This window comes from Biomphalaria glabrata, chromosome 9 (genome assembly GCF_947242115.1).
Source record: "Biomphalaria glabrata chromosome 9, xgBioGlab47.1, whole genome shotgun sequence".
In the NCBI taxonomy this organism is placed as follows: Eukaryota; Metazoa; Mollusca; class Gastropoda; family Planorbidae; genus Biomphalaria; species Biomphalaria glabrata.
Genome location: NC_074719.1, coordinates 45023055 through 45044982, shown reverse-complemented (window position 1 = coordinate 45044982; position 21928 = coordinate 45023055). Strand labels below are relative to the sequence as shown.

Below are 21928 nucleotides of genomic sequence, written 5' to 3'. Positions count from 1 at the left end.
AAAAACAACAACTGAAGGAATACAAATATATTTTTGTCACTGAAAAGAGACATATTTAATGGTACTACTATTGTTGCTAAGAACTCTGTAGGCTGATACATGGGATGAGTGACTTGCTTGTAGCTAATTAAAAAGTCAACGAAATCAGTTAACAAAAATGTATTGTCACACTGGTACATTCACTCTGATCAGCACACACAAATACAGTGAGCTGCTATTGACTCCTACAGTGGTGACCCTTGGTAGTTAAGAAAAAATACAAATTTCTTTCAAAAAAAGTTTTAACTCTTTCTCTCCGTAATCATTTTCCTCGTTCCGTTGAAATTATTCATTTTGCTCATTTGTATTTCACTATCCTGTTATGATTAAACTTCAATAACTTTTGTGTGTATGTAATCAGGAAATGTTAAATTAGGTATAATCATAGGAGAATGCATGCTCTTTTTATATAACACAAATTAAAGTTTATAAAATCAAAAATTAATTTAATTTCGTCAAATCAACGTTGGTATCGTCAGTTAGGAGAGAAAGAGTTAAATGAATATGTTTCAATATGATATTTGAAAACAAACAACAAGGAAATGTTTATGAAGCTTCGAATGGTTAACTACACACATTGGTCACATTCAGATTGAGAAATTAAATTATGCACTTGACCTTACTGGTGGTACAATGCCAATTTCAGGTAAAGGATTGTTGCTTCCTCCAGTTCCTGATACAGCTGCGTTAGGTCCAAGCAAAATCTGTCTCTGTTGCTGCAGTTGTTCTTCATGTTGTTGAGCCCTCTCCGATTCAAATATCACAAGAATAATCGATAGGGAGCCAGCATTCCATAATGAACTACGTAGTTCATAAGACTATTTTAAGTTCTTAATAATAAAGAATCTTCGCCTCATTTCATTACAAATATTAAAAAATTTTGTTGTAAAAATGGTGAAGCCTACATAAATACAAATTTATGCTTACGGTCCCTGTGGAGCTGTAGGCAATACATTCTCAGTGAGCTGACAATGGTGTACATTTTGTTGCATTGAACTAAGTCGCAGACGATTTCTTGTTTCTTTCCAAACCACGCCATGTTTTCTGTTCTCATCTTTCAGTCGCCGTATGCCAGGTCGACCTTCACCTTGTAATGTAATACGACACGTGACAAATGTGAAGGCTAATCTTTAAACTGAATCGCAAGTTTATGCTTTTCATATTGTATAAACTAGACCTTCTCAGTGCGCGCTTTATCGTTCTACGATGCGATTGCCGAGACTCACGTCTGATACTGCAGACCTGAATGCCAAGGTCATATGTATGACAAGTTATAACATGTTGTCTGAATGTGTTGACTTGTAGCATTTTAAATAAGACTTACAGCTCGTTTCATGTTTCGCGAACCTTTCTGCTTAATCTCTTTTTATCTTTCTAGTATCAAACTTTAAACTTTAAATTGCTCAACATTTTTAATTTGTACTATAAATACATCAACATCTTTAATTTGTACTATAAATACATCAACATTTTTAATTTGTACTATAAATACATCAACATCTTTAATTTGTACTATAAATACATCAACATCTTTAATTTGCACTATAAATACATCAACATCTTTAATTTGTACTATAAATACATCAACATCTTTAATTTGTACTATAAATACATCGACATCTTTAATTTGCACTATAAATACATCAACATCTTTAATTTGTACTATAAATACATCAACATCTTTAATTTGCACTATAAATACATCAACATCTTTAATTTGCACTATAAATACATCAACGCGTTCGATTTGAACTATAAATAGGTCAAGGCCTTTTAATTGAACTATAAATAGTTCAAGGTTTTTAAATTGAACTATAAATAGCTCAACACCTCTGATTTGAACTATATGCAAAACGGCGCGGTGGCTGAGTGATCAGGCGCTTGGCTTACGATCCTGGGGTCCTTGGTTTGAATCTTGGTGAAGACAGGAATTTTGAATTTCGTTTTTTTTTAGGGCGCCCCAACTCTAATGGGTACCCTAACCTCATCTGCCCTAAAGAGAGCATAATCTGAAAGGGGAACTTTTATAAATAGGCAAAAGTAATGAAATAAAATTTTAAGCAAGATATTGTTTTTTGGTTTAGATAAAGAGTTCGATTTAGTTACTCATTTTTATAGGGAGGAAAAAGAATACAAAAAAAAAAGAGAATAGAATGATGCATTGTAAGGGAATGAAAGAGAAGAAGGGTAATGAATATTAGTTCGTTTTTTTAAATAGTAATAATAATAATGAATTTTGTTTCCCTTAAACGAAGTTCAATAATAATAATATTAATAATAATAGTAATAATAATAATAACTATTAATTTATCGTGAATGTTCATACTTCTAGTAGACATATAATATACAGCAGCGGTTCTCAACCTTTTAAGCTCGGCGACCCCTTTTTTACAATCCCCCACTCTGCCGCGACCCCGACCCACACAGCAGTAGGAGAATAGACAAAAAAATATCCATATTTTTGATGGTCTTAGGCGACCCCTGGCAAATCGTCAATCGACCCCCAAGGGGGTCGCGATCCACAGGTTGAGAACCCCTGATATACAGGGTGGCCCAAAGGTAGATTTACATGTATTAAACTACCTTTTATATGGTCGAAGGTACTTGCTTAGTGTCCTGGTGAGAATGTTACAATAAAATATCAATCCAATTATTTAATTTCACATTCAAGGAGTGGCACTTTGGTTGAGACCATTAGCTCGGCCAGCTGCGCCGTGTTAAAAAATAACTGGGTACTTGAATGTGTTTGTTCACTGCTCTTGACTTGATCTCATAAGATTACTGACTTTTTCTAACCCAGCAGGCAAGGCAATTGTCTTACGATTCAGACAGGCGTGCAAATCAGGCGGACGGGCGAATGTGTTGTGGCGAATTGGGTAGAGTTGGCGAATCCGGCTATGTTAATCTATTCAGGCGACTTCAGGCTTCATAGCGACCCAAAGCTAAATCTTCAGATAGGGAACTTATGTCGACGATGTTCGTTGTTATTCCGAGGTCGTTGTTCGTCCGGGGTCGTTGTTTGTCCGAGGTCGTTGTTTGTCCGAGGTCGTTGTTCGTCCGGGGTCGTTGTTTGTCCGAGGTCGTTGTTTGTCCGAGGTCGTTGTTCGTCCGAGGTCGTTGTTTGTCCGAGGTCGTTGTTCGTCCGGGATCGCCGAAATGTCCTGGGTACTTAAATAAGTTCATTGTTTTTAACTAGATTTCATAAAATTACTGATATCGATGACTTGATACACATTGATGCGGACACAAGAATCAGAACAGTACACTTGAGACAATGCTATTCTGGGTAACAGCTATGAAGACATCAACCGATGTTTATTTACAAAATGGCGATGATCGTCTGCTTCTTGCTTCATGCTTCAAGCCCAAACCGGATTCACTCTTACTGTGTACCCCTATTCTGCAACGTCATTCATCTGTCTGGCTACGTCACTACCTTCTACTGTCATTAAACACAATGCACAATATATTTATTTACAAACTTACATACTCTCTAAACTAAACTAGGTCACAATATCAATTTGTATATCAACCAGTGAGCGATTTCATAATATTTTTTTTTAAAAGACCATTTCAAAAGAAGAACACTTATACGGGAGAGGTTAGTCTGACAGCTACGGTTGTGGAGGTGTTACAAATTTAAGGTAAAGGAATCTCGCGGCATCGCGGGGGGAATGAAAGGAATTCCTCACCGGACACTGCTGAGTACAGGTGCATTATGGGGTGAGTGTGGTCAACGTGGAAAGAGCGAAGAGCACGTTGACCGAATGACCTGGTCAGTACACTCAGTGGTTGGTGAACCAGTTCTGAAATTAAGTGCGCTGACTTGCATGACTTCATTTCCCTGAAGAGTTTCTTAACCCTTTCTCTCCGTAATTATTTACCACATTCTGGTGGAATCAACGTTGGTATCGTTAGTTAGGAGAGAAAGAGTTAATAAGTTGCCGTGATTTTGATGTAGATCAGACTATTGTTTGTTTCAAAATTACTTTATTCATGTCTCGCCCAAAGTAGCCAGAAGGCCCGCTACATTTCCGAATGCTTTTCTGCCATTTTGTTAAACTTGTACAAAGAAATAGATGATAGGTGCAGTTTTGGTTGGATCACGTGACTTCTGATAGTCTGCTAGACTCGTAGGTTTAATTGTTGAACGAACGGGACGTGAAAGAGTTAGTCTTGGATGACCTTGCTATGTATCGAAGCCATTCTCCTTTCACCTATGACCTCGCAACGTAATGGGGTTAAGTCTTTGATGACCTAGCAACGTGATGGAGTTAGTCTTGAATGACTTCGCTATATATACTGGGGATGTTGCCCCTTGACCAATGAAAAAATAAAACGAACAACTTCTTAGCATCCCACAAACAATTCTAAGATTTCAGCTTTCTATTGTTGCCCATATCGTCTGCTACGCCAGACGAGACTGAAATACGGATATTCCCTTCCCCATACACATGAGAGCTCTTTTTATTTCCCTACAGCTATTTTTAGGATCAGAGATGTAGAATACATTCCTCTGAGTTTCGCGTTCTTCTCGTCTCGCGAGATGCTACACGAGACATGCAATAGGATGTCACCCTCTGCGCATGTCAGATCGTTCACCTGAGTGTCTGCATGTGTAGCATTTGGCGCCCAGGGTCCTCGCATGACACCAGCCTCCGTATTTTTTTTTTAAACATTTATTCATCATACCTAGAGTGCAGAATGCAGAATTGATACGTTTGAAAGAACACTCAAAATGTTTTTGGCGGGAATGACTTGATCTGTTCGTCGGATAAAAAAATGATTCCTCTGTTGAAGAGACATGGGGAGAGGAAGGAAGGTGACGGGGTGGGGTCAGAGGTTAAAAGCATGTTAGTTGCTTATCTTGAGAAGAATGCGCAAAAATAATCAGGGCCGGATTTTGGTATGTGGAGGCTCCGAGGCAGAATACTTGTGGAGGCAACTTTCTTGTGGAGTCCCCTGGGCTGTAGCCCAACCTGCCCTCGATTAAATATGGCCCTAAATCCGATAATGCCCGAATTAAAGAGTTATACGCAATTTCATTGAATTTTTGACTGGAAGTCTAATTGATGACACAATGTAGGTCGTTGGGCTGATTATAATAATAATAATAATAATTTTATTTATAAAGCGCTGTTAACAAACAAAATATAGGCTCAAGGCTCTGTAACAACATTACAAACACAAACACGACAATAGAAATAAAAAAAAAACTAAAAAAGTTTTAAACAATTAGGTCTTAATGTTCTTCTTAAAAGTGGTATAGCATGTTGTCTGAGATCAATGGGGAGTGAGTTCCAAACCTTTGGTCCATGCACTGAAAAAGCCCGCAGACCGTAGCTTTTGAGGGAGAAACGTGGCACCACTAAAAGCGTTGAGTCCACTGAGCGCAGGGCTCTCTGGGGGGCATATGGAGTAACCAGTTCTCTAAGGTACAAGGGCATCTCATTGTTATATGTAGGCCTATTATGGGAGAGTTGTGTGAGATACCGTCTACCTATGAAGACTACTAACTGTTTAGTCTTCTTTCTTAATGGGTATGTCCTCATGCGAAAGGTCAAATGTCAGAGTTCAATGTCTACTAACGGCCCAGTAGGATTATGTTCGGGTTATAAATGGAAGGAACACGAAGTGACATTCAAATGTCGTCTGATCGGAACTAAGACCTCTTATTGTATACTTTTAAGCACTCCATTACTTGATAAAATGTATAACATGGGTTCAAATCCTCGCTTTTCTGATAAGTAAGTACTCAATCTCTCTTTACTTTACTAACTCTGCAGTACTTTACCAAAGAAAAAATCCCTAACTCTTCAAGCACTTTTCAATCAATAATACTCCAATTATTAGCTATTCTTCAATCCCTCGCTCTTCAATAAAAAACTCATTCAGCGTTCCCCTCTTCCATCACCCACTTACACGCCCTTTCCACTCCATCACCCACTTACACGCCCTTTCCACTCCACCACCCACTTACACGCCCTTTCAACTCCCCCATCCACTTACACGCCTTTTCCACTCCACCACCCACTTACACGCCCTTTCAACTCCACCATCCACTTACACGCCCTTTCCACTCCACCACCCACTTACACGCCCTTTCCACATCACCACCCACTACCACGCCCTTCCCAAGTACCAGGGTTTCCGCACCAGTCAATACGAAATTTCAGAACTTTTCCAGGAGAAATTATAAAATTCCAGGACATAAAATTAACTCCACAAAATTACAACAGTAGTCAAAGTTGGTGTAATTTAGGTTTAATAATTAAATTAAATTATCACACTCATTGTATAGAAAATTCCTGTCATCACTGTCCAGAGTTTAGAAAATAGTGCCTGGTCGTGCGGTTTGCGCGCTGGACTGTCGTTCAGATTTATCGATGGTCCCGGGGTTCAAACCCTGCCGGCTCCCATCCCCCGTCGTCCTGCGGGAGGTTTGGACTAGGGTGTAAATTATCTTCAACTCTGAAGGAACATCCGAAACATTTTAAAACATTTTTGCAAACATACTGGCTAAAGAAAGTATCCAGTCTATCACTGAAGGACTGGAATGAACTTGAGGTCCTTACTACTAACTCTCCCTTCAAGCCTCCACTTCAAGCACTCATTCTTCTGTCACTCTCAGAGCGTTCTCGTTGTGCTTTCCTTTTCAACGCTCGCCACAGAATGATCTCACACCTTCAAATGTGATAGCCCAAAAGATATGTGCATGATTTGTGGCTCGACCCCAAAAACAACAACAAAAAAAAAAAGCACTCAACTGTAACGTTCGTTCCTGGTGAATGTCTGTTTCATTCCCGCTCCTTCCTTAAGGGACTTGAACATTTGGCGTCTCTGATCAAGGCGGAAAAAAAAAATTACCCCCTGCAATAAATCTGTTGGAAGTCTCAACTTTCCCATGGACACGACGTAACAACGCTCCTGAAGACGCTCCCTGTCTCTGATCACGGATCCAGATTCTCTCCCTCCGACACCGTCTCTTGGTGACGCGATCGTCATCAATCTATGACGTCTGCTGGCTCAGACCGTCGGCGTCGCCACATCACGCGCTAGACACCACGTGACAGCGAGATCAGCGGCCGCGTCACTCATCCGCGCGTTCTTCCGCCTGCGCGCGCAAGGAGATAGGGATCGGAAACGGGAGCAGAAATGTATCATAGCAGAAGTTTGAGGAGTCAAGTTCGGTCTTTGACAGGGCCGGGGGGGGGGGGGGTGGGAAAGCGGGAAGCGTGTAACGAGGGAGTGACGAGTTGCGAAAATATGAAACCAGCAGATGAGATTGTATGCCCGCTGTACAGAAATTGGTAGAGAGTTTTGTTATTTGAACATTTTGAAATGTTTGCTTAGTTAGTTGGGCAGCAAAATGTTTCCCCTTTTATTTAGACAGATCTTGTCTAAATAAACATTAGTTGTCTGTTTACACACCGATAGTTTCAATTAGAAATTCTTGTCATTACATAACATCTAAATTAAACGGCCGTATATAACTATTACACTTAGAAAAAAGATACTATGTTTCCATATCATATGAAATTACAGAGGTACATTAATAAAAAAGAAGATAACTTAATCCTACGCCTATCCTTGTATCTTGTATCCTTGTATCCTTGTATCTTGTATCCTTGTATCTGTATCCTTGCGTTAACAAAGTTGTGCATGCTAATTAAAGACTTCAACTCTACTAAGTCGTTGGTTTTCTTAACTGATCTACGCAACCATGCTCTCAGGGCCGGCCTTAGATAATTGGAGGCCCTAGGCGAAGTGAATTTGGTGGCCCTCGAATAAAATAGAAAAATAACAAATAAACAACGAAAAAATTAAAAATTACGCGATTAATTAAAACCCTTGTGTAGTCCAACCATAACACTGGGCGCATGTTTCGCTATTTCTTCTCTAAAAAATATTGTTTCAAATTGTTTCGACTCCCGTGGAAAGCCCTCACTAATCGGAGGCCTTAGGCGGCTGCCTAGTTTGCCTGTGTCTAAGGCAGGCCCTGTTACTCTAATGGCAAAGGAACAACAATAATTGTAGTTATAAGAATCTGTCCTATCATAAGGAATAAGAAAATTGACCCCAAGCTAGCAAGGGCAATGACTCTAAGCTAGCAAGGGAAATAAATACATAAATAAATAAATTATGGCTTTTATATAGCGCTACTTGACTGTAAGCGAGCAAGGGGTATGACTCTAAGCCAGCAAGGGAAATGACTCAAAGCGAGCAAGGGAGATGACTCTAAGCGAGCTAGGGAATTATGAATGTCTCAACTGAAAAGTAATGAACAGTTTTCCTGCGTTTTGTCGAGTGTCACGTGTGCAATGTCTTCTCGTAGCTTTAATGGGAAATAACTACACAAATTTGTATGATTCTCCAAGCATTAAGTTTCGGACGATGAATAGATGACAACGAGGCTAATGCTGAAAACGGAACCTCAAAACGTCTGCTTCCCAACAGTGGCGTAGCTAGGGTGGGGGGAGGAGGGGGAGAATTTGAAAATGAGTGTTTTTTACATTAAAAATTAAATATTACGCAAAATGCAGGGGCACCCAAAGAGGTCAATTCCTCCGGGCCCCCAAACGATGGAAAATTCCTAGCTACGCCCCTGATTCCCAATCCCTCCCTCCACACTCGCATAGTGATTGGTCAACGAGCTCTGACGTCCGGTAATGGCAGACAGGAGACAGAGAGAGACGTCTAGAGAAAGAGATAACACAGAAGACTTGTTAAAACCTGGAAATCTCCCTTGAAGGCCATTTCTCTAGACTCGTTAGATTGGCAAGGTGAGGACTGGCCCACCGCGAAACCCAGTAACCTCACTGAAACCCCCCGCCCGCTGACCTCATCAGTTTGAAGTGTGTACACTACACGGATTGAAAGAACAGGGCAATTATAGTTGTTTTCAGTAATTTAAGCAACGATTTGAACAATAATAAACTTATAATAATAATGCTTGTCTTCGAGTCCGAAGTTTGATGAGGAGTGCAGTATTTTCCGTGGCCACAGAATACACACCTATAAGGAATAAAAAAAATGTTCTTACTAATTAACAAACGCTATTTCCATAACTCCAAAATTTAAACATTTCTGACTTTTTCATCATCTGTCCTATAGATCGTAGAGTCTGAAGGGGGAACTTTACTGCACTTAGGAGAGGCACAGAGGTCTCTTAAAACGGGCATATCTCCGTTTTCAGACTTTGAGAGCTTGATTCTCTTCCTGTGCCGCTACTTTTAGTAAAATTTTGAAAAACGTTAAGAAACCGTCTGCATTAGTTTGTTTTAAGTTGCATATCCAAAAAGGTGCATATAGAATACAAACGTTATAACAAAGTTAAAAAAAAGCTCAACAATGAAACCAGATTGGGGAACAGAATGGAACAAAAAAGATTTCTTTTTATTATTAATAGTAGATAGTTATAAAAATGGTGTATTTTTTAAATTAAAAAAACTGCTTGCATAGTTGATTTAAAAAAAAAAAAATTTTCGCGTTCAGAAAAGAAAAAAAAACAACAAAACCGTTGCATCATAACTTTGAAAGATCTAAAATATCACGTTGTATGATTTTCAATATCTTTTCTAGTTTACGAGATCTAAACGAGACGGACGGACGGACGGACACACAAAATACGGCTATTCCCATTTCGGGACCGCTAAAAAAAAACCCATCGGAGTTTCCCTTTAGAAATAAAATGGGGGATGAAGCAAAAAAAAAAGCAGTTAAGTGGGAGAGGTCCCTGTCAACGGTGGTGGTCACTCACTGTGTATGAGATAGATAATACGCTGTGAACGTAGTCGTTAACTGGACCTCTCCACTCTAGGAGGTGTTAATGGTTTAGATATGATAGGCTTCGTTCTCACGCTTTAAATGCCGCTCAATTCCCTTCAGCTCCCATGTCAGCTGTCTTATCACAAGTGGTCATTTAAAAACAGTCCGTTTTTTTTTTTTTGTTGTAACTCTAGTGCTATCAGAACGTCGTATCAGAATGACTTGACGTAGGGAATAAGATGTAGACATGGCGTCAAATGTCATTGAAGTTCAGCCTTTTTTTTTTTTAATCATGGCTCTCTCTTTCTTTCTCTTATTTCTGTCTCTCATTCTCTACTGTCTCATTGTCTCTCTATTTCACTCCAACTTTCTCCCTCTCTCTTTCTCTCTCTCTCTGTATATATATATATCTGTTTCATTCTTTTGTTCTTTCTTACTCTTTTCTTTCTTTTTCTTTTTCTTTCTTTGTTCCTTTTCTTTTTTCTATTCACATCTTCTTTTTCTTCCTCTCTTTCTTTCTTACTTTCTCTTTCTCTTTGTTTCTCTTTCGTTTTCTCTCTTTCTTTCTTTCTTTCTCTCTCTTTCTTTCTTTCTCTTTCTTTTTGTTTCTCTTTCTTTCTTTCTCTTTCTCTTTGTTTCTCTGTCTTTCTCTCTTTCTTTCTCTCTCTTTCTTTTTTCTCTGTATTTCACTTTCTGTTTCTTTAAATCTCTTTTTCTCTCTGTCTCTCTTACTTTCTTTTTCTTAATATTTCTGACGCTCTCTTATTTTCTCTCTTTCACTCTCTCACATTCTCTCTCCTTTGCCATTTTTCTCTCTCTCTCTCTCTCTCACTTATGCTTTATTGTTAACCCCCCCCCCCCTATCTCATCGTAATGTCCCTCCGACTTGAATTCCTCCCAGACTTTACGCTTCCACGACAAGAACCAAAAACTGTCCCAAACGATGTTTCTGGTTTCCCTTCTTTTTATTTTTAGATGATGTAGCTTTCTAGAACAGTCAAACCATAATACAGTTACATCATTGCTATCTACATATCTTCATTGGGCTTGCCATCTATATCTCTTACGTAGTATGAATATCTCTCAAACTGTACACAGCGGAACCCTAGTTTTCCGCTAACGACTTTAATAATTCTCTAGTAGGCCGCCATGTGAATTAATCTCTCTAAAAAAAAAAATACCCATAATGTGCGCTGTCTTCCGTTAAGGAAAAAAGTTTGGGAAACACTGCAGTCTAATTCATTCTAATAATAAAGCTTGTCTTCGAGTCCTAAGGAAGACCGCAGTATCTCACGGGCATCACAGACCCATCTGTCACCTAAATATTTTGTCACTACCGACGCAGCCAAAGTTATTTTCTTTGCTCAAATTAGGTCCACCTTTCGCAGTCTTCGCAGCGTATCTTAAGGTCTCTTACGTGTGACCTTTGTAAGAGTTTTTTAGTTGTCTCTTATTTCGTTCGATTATAAGCTGAAAAGCCAAAGAATAGTCAGAGATTCCATGTATGACTATTCTCTAAGGTGTATGGTTGGGGATAATTATTTATTCATAATCTTTTTACCTTATCTTATAAAATACAGACGTTACTTCAAAAAATAAGACAACTACGTCCTACGCGTGTCCCTATGACAATCAAATCATGCATGTTAATCAGTGAGTTTAAATTCTGCCAAGTCATTGACTTTCCTGGCTGACTCAGGCAACCCAAAGCCATGCTCTAGTAACACTATGGAAGAAGGATCATTTGTCTGGTATACATAACCCGAGCTTGTAGTTTTATAACTGTTTAGAGTGCTGCGATTAACTTCCTTTTCGCTTTAAATTTGTTAAGATTACAAGAACTCGCTCTTTAATTTTTGAATATAAATTAATGAATATGTAATCATTTTTACAAAAGTTCTCTTTAGACATATATTAAATTAATTTAAAATTGATTCAATACAATTTCTATTTATTGGATTGGATTTTCTCAAATGTTTGAGAATACTTGACAAGAGAACTACCCTTGCACCCATCTTTTGTTAAGGAGAGAATGCTAACGTGCACCAAAGAGGCGCCCCCGTTGCCGCACTCCCAAACCTCCCCACCCCCTTAGTCCTGAGCTCCAGGAGTCAGTGTGTCAGCAGTCAATGTTGTTCATCCAGAAAGAGTTATCTTCCCTAACCCAACTTGAGTATGAATTGAATGCATCTTAAGAGTTATGTGACATGCTCTTACACACACCCAACTCACTCAAACACACACACACACACACAAAGAGAAAACAAACGAAGTTACTGCATGTGCATACTTAACATGCATACAAAACACATTCGAGCACACACTCTTAACACGCTTAACGTAACACAGAATCACTCCCCCCACGTGACGCTCTCTTTCACACACACACCGAGCACAAAACACACACACACAAGCAAGTCCTGAGTAATAAACACGCACCCGTCTAGAATACACACACACACACACACACACATGTAAGATAACAACACATTGTTTTAGTCACTAAAAAGTAGTACTCTATCAAGATTCCCGAACAAGACTCTGGCCCCAAAACACTTCTATAGAAGAAAAACTATACGGACAAACTGCCTGATCTGGCAACCACTGCGCGGTTCATCTCAGATATAAGATTACAGATCTGAACCCTCCGACATGTAAAATGAGAACGAAGAAGAAGAAAAAATGACTCCTTCAGGTCCGAGAGACAAGGGATCCTCCCCATATTGATAAAATTATTTTAAAAAATCAAATAAAGCTCTAGGGTTTATTAAAAGAAATTTCTACAAATCAAATAAGAACATAAAAACTAAAATGTTTTTTAAACCTTGGTTAGGCCAATAATAGAATATGCATCTTCTGTTTGGGACCCCTTCAACTCATTAGAGCGGAATGGAGAAAGACGGTTGACAGTTCTTGTCTGGTGCCCCAACGGCCAAACCAAACTAACGGAAAGGTGAAAGTCAGGTACCTCATAGTTACCGCTCCTGTCGACTCACCGGATTTCGAAATATTTCGAGATTTCGGCACCACGGAAAGAACAACGTTTCTAGAAGCCCTGATACGCCCCAGACTATACCATGCCTGTTTATCATGCGCCTCACTTTCTTTCTGTCCGGTAATTAGTCAACACCCGTACTCTCTCATATTTGTAAAAAAACAATTACGAAATGGGGTGGCACCCCACCTCTCTTACATCGCCACAGCAATGGTGAGGGGGGGAGGCGGAGGGGGGAGCATACATATTAAAGAAGAATTCGGCTATGAAAGATAGAGAGGGGGGCAGAGGGGAGCAACCATTTCCCCACAAAAAAAAAAAAAAAAAGACACTCATCAAGAGGAGCTCTATGGTTGGGAAGGCACAGAGGGCAGTCGTCTGTTTGGTGGAGGAATGCAGCTGACACTTCCGCCCCTGCCGGGTGCCCTGACATAGTGCACGTAACTCTGTGGGCTGATGCTGTCAGCACCACTCTGCGCTGACTAGTCGGTCTGCGTCTGCGCTGGCGCGTGAGTTGCATGGAGGAGCGGGTAAGGACGAAGGTGTCAGCGCGCTAAATGACAGGTCGACCTGGAAGAAGTCGGTTTGTCAACAGGACAAAGGCTGACGTCTGTATACGAAATGAACGAAAATACCCGAAATATTGATTATTGATTATATGCACACACATATATACCACATATACTCACGATTTCTTTGGAACTTATGCAACCTAGAAATTTATACTTCAGAAGACGCGCAACGGCACAGTCATCATTGCATCCAATTTAATGCCTTTCTATCTTAAGGAACTGATCAGTCTACCATGATCACCATGCAAGCAACGCTTCCAATCGTGCCACGTTTTCCACTCAAAAGTTACGGTTTTGCGGGAATTTTCAGTTCATGGACGAAAAGGTTCGGAACTCCCCAATGATCTCAGACAGAAAACATGCTTCACTACATACAAGAAGAGCATTGAGACCTATCTGTTTAAAACTTTTGTTCGATTAGTTTGTCCTTTCAACAGTTGTGTTTATGTTTGTGATGTTCTTATAGTCCACATTATGTTTGTTAACATCGCTTTTTACATTCATTTATAATTATTAATCTATTTAAACTAGAGAACACACACACACACACACATCTTCACGAATTAAATTCATAGTATAGTAAAGTAAAGTTCCCATTCAGACCTTGTGGTCTATAGGGCAGATGATGTAGTATAGGTCATCTTTTCTGTGGCCTACGGTTAACGAGGGTATCGTGTGGCTAGCACAACGACCTACCGCCTTTACTTTTGGCTTCCGAACCGGGGTCCCGGGTTCGAATCCTGGCGAAGACTGGGATTTTTAATTTCGGGATCTCGAGGCGCCTCCTCTGAGTCCACCCAGCTTCAACGGGTACCTGACATTAGCTGGGGAAAAGTAAATGCGGTTGGTCGTCGTATGTCTGTCTGGTAAAAACATGTTTTTTTCACCAATTTCCCATTCTTGGATCAAGTTTAAAATTTGCACAATTACTCATTTAACCTGACAGGATGTGGATCAATCAAACAAACATTAACCGATTAGTTAATTAATTGTCGGTGATTAATCATTTGTTTGATATCGACGAAACAAGGGGAATGAATAAATGCTATTCAATGAAAAAATGTGGATGTATATATGGCTTTAATCCCCTTATTTTGACACGTTTTTTCTCCCACTTCCCATACTTGGATCAAGTTGACATTTTGTATAATTATTCATAGTCGATAACAATACACAAATCAATTAAAAAAAAATATCAACCAATTAGTTAATCATTTAATACTAGTTTTTTTTTTTTGTATAGAGCAGCAAGGGAGCTAAACGCTGTAATTTTCAGACAAATGGCAGTAACTAGCGGTTCTTTCCCTTAAATAAGCTTTTTTTTTTTTTTTTTTTTCTTCTATTTTTCTCTATTGCTTGTTCCTTTCCTCTTTCTTGAAAATGATTGAAACCATCACTGGAAGCTAAAGCAAAAGTTGCCTAACGATTAATGATTGATTCATCTCTGCTTGTGGTTCAGTGTTTTATGTACACCCCTACTGTTTAGTCTTCTGTTAGGAAGTGTCTCTGTAATTTGTGAATTACGGACATATATCTCTTATATAATTAAAAAAAATGAGGTAACCAATAAATAGATTTTTATTACATTTACTATTTTTTTTGTTTCTGCCAGGGGAAGTAATAGATATCCTGAAAGAAAAAAAAATAACGAAGGGGGAATAATAAACAGCGATGATATTTACGAGGCTATAAGCCAAATAAACTGGGGAAAAAATATCAAGTGAATTCTCCCGAACCTTATCCCCGACTCTCCAACGTTACAAAAATATTTATGGAACATTTCCCAAACGGTGTCCCGTAGTTTGTTTAGTTGGGCCTGTCGTCATTGGTTACATTCTTCGCCTGTCTATCTGCACCGGCGCCGTGCTCATCTTTTCTCTCTTTTTTTTTTTAATGGATTCGTGTCTTGTTCTTGGTGACACGAAGATATTCGACGCTACTTCTGACCTCATGGGGAGTTTTTACTAGATCTAGGTTTCTGCTGGTAGAACTTATGCCTTTACGTACAGAAGAGTACATATATTAATAGCCGCATTCAGGAGATGTTTATTAGATAATTGTACTATTACTTTAATGCAGTATGAAAGATAGAGCGAATTCGGGATAAATACAAGACACGATCTGCCCTACCGTACCCATATATGTTATAGCTTTTATATAGCGCTACTTTCATGCTTATAGCATGCTCAGAGCGCTTTGGTCCAATCTCATCTGTGGACCAGTTGGGGGGGGGGGGGGGTAGGGGGTATCTAGGAGTTGGTTTTCCGTGCTGCCTTTAGGCGCTCAGTAAACACAACTCTGCCCGAGTCGGGTGTCGAACCTCGAGCCAAACCAAGTTCAAGCGCACTTAGCCGCTCGACCAGGGTTCCCACTCCTCAAGGGACCCATGGAATATGGGGCTAACGAGCCGTATTAGGGACTTAATGGTTGTCCTAATCGTTCTTGATATTACCACTTCAATAAGTCTACATCTTTTGGATCTATGACTGATATTGATGGTCGTTGACTTGTAGCACCATAGTGCTGGTTGACAACTAAACTGATTTAGGCGCATTATAGTTTAACTTATAAAACTTAAAAAAAATAACTCGAAGAACTTCTTTGTAAACAATGCTAAATATAACTTCAATCACAATTTAAAATCATTCAACTTGAGATGAAATGAAATAAATAAAGTAGACTTAAGTGATAATATAAAATTGGTATTGTGAACAAAATCTAACTCGCTACAAAAAAACACGTCTTTTCACTCTGGCAATCTGGAGTCGTCTCCCCTACACAAGAAAGATTACGACTATGACGCTTATCTTGCATCATGCACACGGCATAGACACCAACCAATCGCTAACTTCTTCTCATCGTGACCATAGAAACACACACACACACACAATGACTACTGACACGTTTAGGTTGCGATCTAAGACATAGTCTCACCTTACGTACTAGTCGAATGTACTTTACGATTGTTAGACACCTTATTTATAGGTTAGTTATTTAGCGACGCACCATACAAGACGCATATTGAACGGGACTAGTGACGTTTGGGATATTTTGGGTTAGAGACCGGAAAATCAGTGAGCGATATAATCCTCTAGGGTAACGACGTGTTTAGTTGACAGAGACTTTTACTGTGGCCTTTTCTTAGAATAAATATAGGATAAATTGTTCATCAGTGTTGACCACATCTCTTTACTTGTTAAATAGATGGTTTGTTTATTCTGTATTGTTGATCAACTACACTGAATACACCCGAACAATAAAACTCAAACGCTTGCAGAGTAATTGGTTGGAATCAACAGTCATCTATAGTTGACCTCAAGACAGCCTGAACAAGCAACATCACACGACCTAAGATATAGAGGTTCTCATCTTTTCTATTCTATTTGCATATCTTCCTTCACTGTCATGACCAGAGATATTCATGAACATAAACTCGTTACATTTACATCCCTTTGAGGCCTGAGTTGGACTGTGTTGCGAGCCATAACTCTAGAATAATTCAAAGGCTATTCATTATTTTGTTTGATATCAACAAGGGAAATTAATCCTTCAATATTCACAGATATGGCAAAATATGTTTTGTCCCCTTAGGTAATTGCACACGTTATTTCTCCCTCACGTGACACCCATTGTTGGATCAAACTGAAACTCTAAACAAAAATTTATTGTACCTAACAAAACAGGAAGCAATAAAAAAAAAAGTTAAGCGATTAGTCAATTAATTATTGGTAATTAAGTAATTATTTAATGTATTATAATTAGGGAAATATCTTCTACATTGTTGAGAGTTGTAAGTGTGGAGTTCTTCCCCCCGCCCTTTTTTTTTAAAGACTTTTTAAAAATACTTTGCTTGTTTTGAAATGCATTTCTTTGTTTTCACAAACTTTTTCTTAAAGAACCTGTGTACAAAATAAAGAGTCTATACCACTGGGTCAAATTACCACACTCAAAAAATCGTGTACAAAACTTCAGTTATCACTTAGCGATTTCCGAGCTCACTAATAGACCATTATCGCTTCTTACTCTTAACGATCATTCTTAAACATTGTTAAAAAAAAAGCGACTTCCAATAATCCATCTTCCCCAGAAAGCGACGAAGACAGAAAGAGCGATAATGAAAGTCGGCGCAAGAGGAAACAGAGACGCAATAGGACGACCTTCAACAGCACCCAACTGGCGGCCCTGGAACGAGTATTCGAAAGGACGCACTATCCTGACGCCTTCGTGAGGGAAGAGCTGGCCAGGAGGGTCAACCTGAGTGAGGCCAGAGTTCAGGTCAGTCAAGCTGCCTACTCACCTCAATCATTATTTACCTATTAGCGTGTAATTAAACACTTCCAGGTAGTCCCGCCCACAGCTGCCACGCGCTTTTTTTTTTTTTAAATTTAGACCACGCCCACACTATGACGTATGTTGTCACGTGCGCTCTTTTCAAACGATGGTCTGTTATGTTTTTTTTTAAGAAAGAAAAAAAAAGTCTACAAGCGCTGCCATTGTAATAGAGGGGAGTATGTTTCCCTTCTGTTCATTGGCCCCTTTATGTCACGGTGGTCCGGAGATGATAGAAACAACATGGCCCCTTCATTTCTCCATGTCATGTCTTCTTCTTTATGTTGTCCAGACTTTTCTTTAAGTGATCCTGAACTATCACGCACGCCATACTTCCCCCGTAGCTCTAGTTTAATATGCGTCCATATGTGGAGGGATTCTCATAAATGGAGTCATTGGTGTATCCGGTGTGAGGGATTCTCATAAATGGAGTCATTGGTGTATCCGGTGTGAGGGATTCTCATAAATGGAGTCATTGGTGTATCCTGTGTACATAATACAGAAAAAAAAGGTTGATACCATCTCTTGAAGGACTTTTTCATGAAAAATGCCTTTCCTAAACACACACAATTCTTAAAGACTATTTGCACCCATTACACCACAGTTACGTCAGATCTGGACAGACCTGTGATGTGGCAACGAGCTATTGGTTTTAACTGCCTGTAGGTTATGACGTTGCAGGGTAGTGTTCAGGACTTCTGTAACGATTGGTATCGCTCTCAGTCACACACCCCAGTTAAGTAAAACCCCCCCAATTAGTTCAACTTTCAGACCTTGGGATCTATAGGGCAGATGATGTAAATGTCATCCGTTTCTGTGGCCCACGGTTAGCGAGGGTGTCGTGGCCAGCATAAAGACTAACAGCCTTAACTTCCCCCCCCCCCCCAACTAATGTCAGGTACCCATCAGAGCTGGGTGGACTCAGAGGAGCCCTCTGTGGCATTTTACGTCTTGAGAGACAATCTTTTCCCTTTGCAACTTCTTGTGTGACTGAAGAGGCCAATCCTTGATACACAGCTGCTGTCACAGGTTTGGCATATGTAGCTATTGGTACTCTGAAAGACACAAAGATAAAGGCACATTCCTCGTCCCATATGCTAGGACAAATTTGTACAAATACTCCTTCTTCCCTAGTGCTATTAGAGCATGGAATGGGTTGCCTGAGCTAGCCAGGAATACCAGTGACTTGGCAGAATTTAAGTCATTGGTTAATATGCATGACTAAAAGCATGACGCGTGGGACGTAATCATCTTCTTTTTTGAAGTAACGTCTGTATTATATAAGATAAGATATGGAGACTTTTTCATTAGATATGGTGAATTTTTCATTAGATATGGAGACTTTTTCATTTGATATTGTAAATCCTTCTGCTCTTGAAGTAACGTCTGTATTATATAAGATAAGATATGTAATCACCAGGCGCCGTTGCCTTTTCACCTTTCTTTCTACTACTGTTAAGTATGGCATCAGCCATCCGGGACCCTTCCTTTATGCTCGCTCTCCATGTGGATCTATCCAGTGTCACTTTTTTCCCAGCTGCTAGTGTCGATTTTGAAGAGCTTCATGTCACGTTCGCATACATCCGTGTGCAGTAAAAAGTATACCCAGAGGCGCCCTAAAGATCAAGAATCTGGTACTCCCTGGTTTGGAACTCAAACGCTTTACTACTCACCCAACGCAGAAACCTCAATAAGATTAAATAATAGCATATACAGCCCATATATAGTCCATTCGTATATTTGTTTGGTCATTAATAACAAAGCACTTTCCATTTGTTCTCATCAGGTCTGGTTCCAAAACAGAAGAGCCAAGTTCCGCCGAAATGAGAGGAATTTGATGGCCCAACGGCAGACCATCTACGGAAGAGGCAGCGTGGAGGGAACCCCAATCGAACAGCCCATTACTCCTCGCGCTACGCCCATGTCGACGGATTATCTCCCGTGGGCAGGGTCAGGATACGGCGCCCAGCCTTCCTCGGGATCGCCAGGGTCGAGCTGCGCCATGGGGTCGCCACACTCCTTCGGAAGCTCGGCCTCCGTTGGATCCAGCTTGGCCTGCCTCAGATTGAAGGCTCACGAGTACAACTCCAGCCTCCAGACGTCTCCGTATTTGCATCATCAGATGCCTCAATGATGAAGTTAAAAACCTACACTGGGAAATATTTGTGTAATATGATCAAACAGTATTCCATACATTTTAAGTATTACAATTGGTGTGCCTTATAGGTTTATTCAATGTATTCGTTGGAGAATTCTACGGAAAACGAAATTGTCACGTACTATATTTATTCTTTGTTCAACATTTTATTTGTGATGTAATAATAAATGAAGCTTTATTAACCAACTGACTGCAAGAAATAAATGACATTTATGTAGCTTAGAGCTAAAAGAAATCAATAATGACATTGTCATCCTGGACATCAAGAACTTTTAAATAAATTTGAGAATTCGGGACATGAAATCACATGATCAAGTTCAGTCAAACACTTTTTATTCTGTAATATAAAAACAGGACTGCACAATCTCAAGTAAAACAAAAAACACGAATGGAAAGAAATGAAACTAAACAAAAAGAAGAAACAAATAATTGGAAGTTTTAGGACTGTGATGCTCGAACTACGACCCTGGGGCCATATTGAGCATGTAATGCGGTGATTTCCGGCCCTTCGAAAGTTCTGCCCACAAATTGAAGCAGCAGACGACAAGTTTCATTGAACTCTTTAACATTCTTTTGCATTGAGGGGGCACGTGGCATGTTTCTGAAATTGATATGAAATTGATAAGAAATTGATATGGCCACTAAATTGAAAAAGCAAACCGCTGTTTAAGGAGACTTCAGTGCTGCTTCCAGAGAGTTTTTGTGAATACATAGACAGTGTTGGATTTATCTGTAGGTAACATACGCTGCATCATGCCCCCCGCCCCCCCCCCCCCAAATTGCTTAGGAGACCCAAAAAGATGGTCCAGGGATATTTTCAGTCATTTTGAAGTAAGAACAAAGGAGAAATAGCCTTATGTTAATTATATCTCAAATAGCGTAGGGCCTTATAAAGACAAAATCCGTCCCTGAAAACAGGACTACATCTATTTCTTTAACCCGACGAATGACCCATTGTGATTTATTTGACCATTTCATGCCATTCAATTCATTCAACTGAGACGCCATTTTGCTCTCACAGGAATAGAGGAAAGTAGCTGGTAGCAGATGGACTCTGAAATAGACAGAGAGCTCTCACGAAGGCCTCGGGGCACACATTTGAGGCCAAAAGAAAGCCCTTGCAGAAGACAGGCGCAGAAGAAAATATGAAGAAGACCCCCACGATGCGGAAAAATACGCAGGTCGCAACTGGTAGCCATGTGGTAGCCATAGTCTTTGGAATCTAAGACATTGCCATTATTATTACTAAGCTCAACAAACTATCAATATTTGGAATTTGTAAATGTTTTGCCTGGCACTGCTAAATGAATTACTTTTTTAAACAAAAAAATTCTAAGATTAAAACACTTCTTCCAAATTTCACAATCTACCTTGAAGACATGCAATTTTAAGATTGACTGGCCAAGTGGTATGTGATTCGGATGGTCGGCGGAGTGGTTTTAGGTTCAGGTCTTGCTGGTCGTCATCCTCTACCACACTGCCTGTTATAACCACTGAAAAGTATAACATTAACAGCTAAAAGTGTCATAGCTGTTGCCCGTTCTAGTAGAATCGAACCAACGACGGAAACCAGAGGAAAGGGAGAATACCGCCGATTTATTTATTGTTCCTGAATTGGTAGTCCTAGATCATTATGCGTTGTGTCCCTTGTATTGTCAATGATATGAGCTTTTATTTTATATGTATTTATGGAGTTAACTTTTGTCTTATTTTTATATTTTATACACTTTGCTTTGTTCTACCCAATGTTCAAATGTTATTTTTTAAAACTATATGTATACGGTTAAACATTTTTATATATTGAAAGGACAAACTCTTATAGGACTCTTACAGTACTGTCCTCTACCATTGCACCATAAAGGAGGACTGTTCGCGTAACGCTTTCTCAAAAAATAGCCAGAATCTAGCTAGTAACCTCAACAATCTTTCCGTAAATGTTCCAAATACAATATGGCGTAGCTGGGAACTTCGGCTTAGATCACGTGATTTCATAATCAGACGACAGAATGCTATACTGCAGCTTGTAGACGCAAGGTCCTTCTCCTCGCTAGGACCGGCCCTGAAGAG

General features: G+C 39.6%; 1 protein-coding gene across 2 annotated transcripts in view; it reads left to right on the top strand.

The window, feature by feature from the left end:
* Nucleotides 1-21540, top strand: part of LOC106058349 (pituitary homeobox 1-like) — a 91905-nt gene extending 70365 nt beyond the window's left edge. For both annotated transcript variants that reach the window (XM_056040525.1, XM_056040526.1), the window contains exons 3-4: nt 17462-17649; nt 19490-21540. In XM_056040525.1, coding sequence (XP_055896500.1) covers nt 17462-17649; nt 19490-19837 — 536 coding nt within the window. In that variant the 3' untranslated portion in view covers nt 19838-21540. The remainder of the gene's footprint in view (nt 1-17461; nt 17650-19489) is intronic.
* The last annotated feature ends 388 nt before the right edge of the window (nt 21541-21928 follow it).